The sequence below is a fragment of the Centruroides sculpturatus genome, unplaced genomic scaffold, assembly GCF_000671375.1.
Source record: "Centruroides sculpturatus isolate CEXI.00-Female unplaced genomic scaffold, Cexi_2.0 scaffold900, whole genome shotgun sequence".
Classification (NCBI taxonomy): Eukaryota; Metazoa; Arthropoda; class Arachnida; order Scorpiones; family Buthidae; genus Centruroides; species Centruroides sculpturatus.
The window spans coordinates 10560-18830 of NW_019385286.1; the positions used below are offsets into that span (position 1 = coordinate 10560).

Sequence of the window (8271 nt, forward strand, 5' to 3'; positions counted from 1 at the left end):
AATTGTCGGTCAGAACAATTATAAAAGGCAAAGAAAAAATTCTCGAAGCTGTGAAAAATGCTCAATCTTTAAATTCAAGCATCAATCATAAACGTCACAGTATTATCGCAGAGACGGAAACAATGTTAAAATTATGGCGTAATAATCAATGTGAAAAATTGTAAAATAATATAGGCCTAATTTGTTATACATATGTATTATCTAAGATTTTATTAAACATTTTTTTCTAAATTATTGTTTTCTTTAGTCTCCGGCCCCAATTAAAAAATATTTGTATGTATTTATATGCAAAATTATACCCCCACTTACGCGGTTACCGCTCAGTCCCACCTATCGCGTAAGTTCGGGGTATTACTGTATTTATTTCTAACCAAAACTTTCATTTTGTTTGTTAATGTTAGTGACTAACCATTTAGTTATGTCAGTTTTATTATTGCTTGAAATAGCAGGGTTATTCTCAAGCAGGTTACCTCTTATTAGAAGATCATCGGTGATTATATCAGATAGACATTCAGTGCTTCAAGCACTGCTAATGGTCAATCTCAAATTGGCACCAATCATAATAGATTTGGTAGCAACAATAGCTAACACAACAACACCTCTCATCATAGGGTGGAGCCCAGAGCATGCAAGGATCCCAGACAATGAGGTGGCAGATAACGCAGCAACAGGTACAATCATCGGCACCATAAGTTGCCCGCTACAGCTAAAAGACATTTCCCACGAGATAAGGCAGTCAACCATCGAACACTTAACTGATGCCTGGACGACAATTTTATGCAGGAAGGGAAGTGACCACCTTCACCCCTTTGATAACTGGGTCTACCAACATACTTTGTCCCGTCATCTGGAAACCCTGCTGGCACGATTCCATACAAACATGGTGCCACTGAACGCGTTCCTGCACCTTAGACGCTTAGCAATCTCACCAGTGTGTCCTAACTGCAACAAAGAGGAGACAACATGACACTTTTGGCTCGATTTCCCTCAATACAACAAACACTGATACAACCTTGGGAGGGTTCTGTCCCTAAACACCGATCTTACTCACTCATTAACCTCAATCTACTGGCCATCATCACTGACATCAGCTCGTCAGCATCTAGGTGCCTTGGAACAATACATCAGACACACGGGTCGCCTGAACTAAACACCAGGGGGTGGCGAATCAGAGAGCTTAGTCCAAGAGGCTGCAATCTCCAAATGAACCCTATGACAAGACAAGTGAACAGCTCGACCTGTGCAAACAGCTCAACGTTCAACTGGCAACAGTTACAATCAAGATTGTAGGTAAATCGAGATCAAAGTGAGTCGTGGTTTGTGTGTGAATGTAGTATAAGGGATCTCTACAATGACAATGCTATTAATTACTTCTGAAAAATCCTGAAGTAGAGAGAAAAGCAATCAACATTGGACAGATTCTTTAACACCCCACAAACAGAAAAAAACATGACTGATAAAAATGCAAGATAGTGTATATATGTATGTTTATTATTACATTTAAATGAACTTAGTAAAAGAGTATATAATTTTTTATTTATTTTTTGGGTCTCCAGAATGAATTAATCAAATTCCCATAAAAATCTATGGTAAATCAGTTAATGAACAATTCGGGTAGTGAACATGGTCTTGGAACAAATTATGTTCATTAACCGATCACCCACTGTATATACAAGGGTTGTTCAAGGTTAAATGAGACTTTTATTTCTACAAACCAAACAGAATGTCCAAAACATGTATAAATATGTCAATTTTTTGAAATAGTCTCCATCTGTATGTAGACACTGTTCCCAGTGGTAGGGTAGTGGGCTGACATCATAGCCAGCAAAGGACAACTTGCTGCAGTTCATCATCTGTCTAAAATTTTGTTCCTCCCAGGTGCTCTTTAAGGGGCCCAAACAAATGATAATCACTGGAAGCTAATCACTTTCAATATGAAACAATTCAGAAGCTGCTCACATGTCTCCTTGCATACCCATTTCTGATCATATGTCAGCTGTCAGGGAACCCATCTGGCACACATCTTGCAGAACAGTAATTGCTCATGGATAATTTTCTCAGCACTATCGACACTGATGGATACTTTGTCTGCAATGTGTCTCACAGTTACTCGCCAGTTCTCCAAGATAACTTGCTCAACTCGTGCGATATTCACTGGCGTTACTGCAGTTGGACAAACATGTCCATGTGCTTCATTTGTCACCAGCTCGCATCCTTCGCCAAATTGTTGACACCATTTGTACATTCTTGCCCGCGACAGCATTTGTTTCCCATTCTGTGCCCTCAATCTTCTCAAAATTTCAACAGGTTTAACCTTTTCTTTCACAAGAAATTTTATTACACACCACTGTTCCATCATTGCAGACACATTACCTTCTGATAAAACTACACATGCACAAAATACATCATGCTTGCTACCAAAATATTGGGATAGATAATGCTATTCCCTATTTGGGTTTTATTGTGCAACAGTTACTTTTTGAAATTATAGGCCCAAAAGTATCATTTAACCTTGAAAGACCCTTGTATTAATCTATAAAACTTTTGTAATATCAGTTAAATACTGATCAAACTTTCTTCTTTTCCTAATGTTACCAGTCATACAACTTAAAACCATAACAAACATTTAAAATTTAAAAAGACCCATTTATTTTCACTTATAAATGCATTTCAAATTCCACTACTGTGGTATCCCTCTTCAGTACAAATTAAAAACTAAAATTCTACAATTAGCAATGTTATAATTAAAAAGATTTATGGAATTCCAAAAAGTCTCAATGGGTTTTTAGTTATATTTTTTTTTTGGAAATTTTCAACTCTTATAAAATGGCGTATTCGAATTAACTTGCGGAAGCCATGAGGTAAAGTTTGATAAGAAATTTGTACAAATCATCGTCGTTAAGTAGGACATTAACGAGTCAAGTGGCAGAATAATGACGTGCATTTTCTTACGGAGGTTGAAAGTCGCCAAAATTCTTACTCTAACTTAACTAGTCAATTGAAGGAGGAGGGATGATTATGTAAATTGTTGGAACTCTTATAAAATTATTTAAAAGGATGTCAAATGTTTGTGTGTCTGTATCTATACTAATATTATAAAGAGGTAAAGTTTGTAAGTTTGGATGTAGAAAGTAATCTCCGAAACAACTCAACTGATTTCAAAAATTATTTCACCAATATTTAGAATGGACCTTCAGGGTAGATATAGGCTGTATATTATTCTGTTAAGCATTCATAAAAATTAAAAGATATCCTCTAGGTAAGCATTATATTTTTGTTGTCAGCGGGTGGCAAGGGGCAAGACGCGTACATATACAAGATAGGTAACCATGCGGTACAGTTGCATGGTCGGCGAGATACGCAGTGCACGTGTCTGAACTTGTATATTATATAGATTTCAAAATTCCCGTGTGGGGAAAGGGACAAAATTATGGCTTACCGTGAAGAACTCGGCTTCTATTATACTATTTTAGATGTGGTTTTTTGCATTTTTGATTGCATTTTAATAAGTACATCAAGAGAATGTACACTAAGAACAGATTTTTCGAAATTCCCTCCCATGGGGAGTGTTATACATTTATAATAGATACATTTTGAGCCACAGCAATGCGTGGCCGGGTAGAGCTAGTTAACTTATAAATGTATATAATTTTTATGGTTCTTTTCAGAATTCTGTAAATTATTTTACTTGTAACTTTATTTATTTGTACAATTTTAATTTTTAATTTGTAGTGAAGAGGAATACCACAGTAGTGGTATTTGAAATGCATTTACAAGTGAAAATAAAAGGATGTTTTTTAATTTTTAAATGTTTGTTATAGTCTTTTTTGAAATTGCATGACTTAAAATCAGGAAAAGAAGAAACTTTGACCAGTATTTAACTGATATTACAAAAATTTTTACAGATTAATTTTTAGTTTTCAAAATATTGAAATTTATGAATTATATAATATAAAGCATTAATTTAGTTCATATTCAGTATTTTAAAGTAGTTTAACAAAAGCCTTGAAAATTAAAAATAATCTATAAGGCATTATGATAATTTATGTATGATTTATAAAATTAAATAATTCATACAACTTCTATTGATTTTGTATTTGCTTCATCTCAGATAAACAAAAAAATTACAATTTTATGATTTAATTATAAAATGATGTGTATTGTTTCAAAAATAAATTTAATGTATGCATTATTTCTTTCTACTTATTAAGAAATATATATTTTATTTTACTAATAGTTTTTAAAAAAGCTACACTTTCTTATTTTCCTTTATCCTCTCTGCTTTATGATGACCCTTCACCTTACATTACAATTCATGCCTAACATATCACAAGACAAATAAAATAAATTCTTACAATGTTGTTATTATTTACAGAAATTTCACAAAAATAATTCAAATTAATTAAATTCAAAAATGTTCATTATACAAATAATTATAGAGACTTAAAGGATATTTCTCTACATAGAACTGCATACTGGAATGTTTTTATAAATTTTCTGTTATATGCAGTTTAACAAGTAATGAAAAAAAATACAGTTTAAAAATAAACTCTTTTTTTTAATTATTGTCATATCGATACATCAAGTTAGTAGGAAAATATAAATCCAACAGATATACAATATTAGTAACTGATAGCAATTTTATGTGATACTAGCTGCAAGGACCTGCTTTGCTGGGTTTTTATTTGTATGTAATATAGTTTTTTTTTATATATAAAGACTGTTTTTCTAAGTAATCTAGAATCTAGCTGCAAGGACCCGCTTCGCTAGGCAAAAAGTAATGATAGTGAAGATTAAGATAATTACATTATAGCCAATCTTACCCGTTTCACAGAATGCAAGAATTAGGTCCCCCGTTTCCAGACTAATTAGAAAATTTTTACATAAGTCTAAAAATATGTTCGATTTCCCGCAAAAACACAAAAAACCATCTGTAAATCTTGCATGACGCTTTATATTAACACTTCCTTTGTTACTCAACACTTCCATTGTTAACACTTCCACTGTTAACACTTCTATTGTTGACACTTCCATTGTTACACATCTTCAAAGTCAACCACTTTCAACGCCATATCTCTCACACCCTTATAGCACAGAATGCAAGAATTAGGTCCCCCATTTCCAGACTAATTAGAGAATTTTTACATCCAGTTAAATAAACTATTTTCAATTTGATCAATTTTCTGGAACGTTTACAATCGCTCTATAATCAAACCAATTTGAATTTAAATTCAAATTCGAATACAAACTCGAATTTAAAACGGTTCGATCATTTTTAAAATCAAAATAGAAAATGTTCGAAGTCAACCACTTTAAGCCCCCATATCTCCTGCACCCTTATAGCTATCAAGATGCAACCACCATAGTGCACGAATGGAGACTTGGGGCTACTACCACATATAAACACCATTCATGTGCAATGTGTAGTTTTGGCTGAACAGTGAAATATAAGAACACACACGTCCATTTTTATACACATATATATAGATTAAGTACTTACCACACCAGCACTATTGACAAAATAGTCACAATTAATGAGTCCTTTATTAGTTTCGACTCCACTCACGCAATGTCGCTCGTTAGTGATGACTCGTTGTACGCTACAACCTTCTACGATTGTTGCACCTAAAATAAATATTTTAATATTAGTCAAGTTATGGTGAAATTTAAGCAATATAGCTTAAATGTTTATTTACCTTTTTTGGATGCTTCGCTAGCAAAAATATTACAGATATTAATAGGATCTCCAACGCCATCGCTAGGAATCCAAAGAGCACCCTGTATAAATTTATTTTCTAAATTAAGACAATAAAATTTCAAATTATATACAGTAATGTAATATTAAAAATTTTAGTTGTAAATATTGAGATATAAAATAGAATATTCAGGTAAAGAATAATAGTTAATTGAAATTTTGTTGTAGCTTGTAGAAAAATATATCTTAAGTTACTCATTGTAATTTCCAAAAAGTATGAATAAAACAACAATAAATAACAGAAAGTTGTTTTGTTAATTGATGAAGTGGAGAATACAATAAAAACCATGTACTAAAATATATAATTATATACTGGGTGACATAATTAAAGTTGTCATATTCAGAGGATTCTGTAGTGAACATATATTTAGTGAATCTGGGTATATTTAGAATGACTGATGAAACTATTTACTTCCTATTAATGCAGAAGCATAACCATTTTTTCATTACAAATTACTACTCTTAAATTATGATTTTTAATAAATAATATTTAGGTAAATCATTGCTTAAAGTTATAATTGTTTCAGAAAGGAATAAATAATATTTTCAAAATTCAACTTTTTAAATTTTTCATTTCATTAATTTTTATATTCCGTATTTCTTTCATTTCTTCTCTTTCTCTCTCTGTCTTTTGACTAAAATGAGATTATTTGGTTGAATGAGCTGTGAGGAAGTATTTGATCCAAATATTGAATATAGATGCTTAGTAAATAAACATCATCACTATAACCCAATGCATTATAAAACTACAAGCCAACCAATGCCGTATGTCATCTGGCTAGAAGATGGCAATAATACTAATAAATTATGAAACAATTTGGTACTAAATACTAATAAATATGTTTCATAATTTATTAGTATTTTGGGGTTCGATCCCCTATGTGAATTGCTTGATATTGTTGAAAATACGTTAGTCGGAATATAACACAGTAGACTCTCGTCTTCAATTTTATTAAAAAATAATCTCCATCTGATGAAAATTTACAGCTTATGATTTATTGAAATTAATAAATAATCAACACAAAAAAACCTTTTTAATATCCCATTATGAACAAATTTAGACAAAACGAACATTTTCTACCATAAACTTGGTCTTCATCAGGCTGATGGCCAGTATAAATTCCTCTCAGAGACCACAGATTCCAGTGAGATCTAGTTTACATCGGATCCACAAAGTGCTCTTTAAATAAAAGGTTACCAGAACACGGATATGATATCATCAACCAGAGACATACCACCATCCTAGCAGCTTATGCTACTGATCCTGAAATACAAGCCGACCTACATAAGGCCAAATTGGTAAAAATGTCTGATCAAGTTCAACACCTTTGCAACCTGTAAGCATTAGAAATATACAAAGCAAGCCTGTCTGGCAACTGCATTAATGCAAAGGATGCAGCTAGTATTTCATATGCATAGAGGTGGTGCTATGAAAAAAGTAACTAAAATAACACTAACTAGTAGATAACGTTTCTACACCAGAATTTGCATCTTATTATTTATGTGTATGGATGTAAAGATATTTTTATCACTTTATTAACATGTATGGTAAAAAACGTTTTCCAAAATTTAAATATTTTGGAATTTAAAAATAATTTATATACACTGTGTTCGAATTTCCGGTTTCAAATTTATACTGGCCATTAGCCTGATGAAGACCAAGTTTATGGTTGAAAACATTCATTTTGTTTAAATTTGTTCATACTGGGATATTAAAAACGTTTTTTTGTGTTGATTTATCTTCTCAGGAGTTGTGTGAGAAGTTTTTTTAATAAATAATGTATTAAAATAAGAGTATCTGTATTTCTTTCAGAATAAACACTTTCAGGCCTTCATTAATCAAAACACAATTGATATTGAAAAAGAAAACATCTTAGATGTAAAAAAATTGTGCCAAGTAATAACTTATAACAATTTAGATGACAGTCAAAAGTTTTCTTAGGAGTTTTTCTTTGGTAAAGATAAGCTTGGCACTTCAAAGCAGTAACCACAAGAACCACCTACGCAACCGACCCGGATATTCACGCGGAGCTATCAAAAGCCAGATTAATAAATAGAGCTTTTCATACGGATCACATCAGAGCACTTGAAGCCCTAGAAATCTACAAAGCAGGCAGGACAGGGAGATGTATAAACAACAAAGACGGAAACACGCTTTCTTATGCTTGGCGTTACGTATGCGAAGAACAACAAAAACGATGACGATACGTAACACGCGCAAGAAATTCGATTATATTTAAAACTAAACGTGCATTCGAAGAATGAAATCCAATAATTTAACCTGAAGCAGACCTCGACTGAGGCCGAAAACGTTTGTTTTACAAATAATTTACAAGTACCGGACAATAAAGGTTGAGTAAGTACGATTTTTATAAGAATACCGGTATTCGGATTAGAAGATTTTTAATTTACAAAGCTATGCCGGCTAACGCATACAAAAGACTGGTGCTAACCCTAACTAGGGCTAGAGCAAAATTGGATTTCTTATTAGAATGTCAGAGAAAAAGGGTCTTCCC

At 32.4% G+C, this 8271-nt stretch overlaps 1 protein-coding gene across 3 annotated transcripts in view; it reads right to left on the minus strand.

Moving 5' to 3' along the window:
* Positions 1–8271, minus strand: part of LOC111637202 (pyruvate dehydrogenase phosphatase regulatory subunit, mitochondrial-like) — a 27919-nt gene that overhangs the window by 10504 nt on the left and 9144 nt on the right. For 2 of the 3 annotated variants that reach the window (XM_023382633.1, XM_023382635.1), the window contains exons 6-7: positions 5698–5795; positions 5501–5627 (exon numbers count right to left, since the gene is read on the minus strand). In XM_023382633.1, the coding sequence (XP_023238401.1) occupies positions 5501–5627; positions 5698–5795 (225 nt within the window). Of the gene's footprint in view, positions 1–5500; positions 5628–5696; positions 5796–8271 lie in introns of all 3 variants that reach the window. The other variant, XM_023382636.1, reaches the window with a different exon arrangement.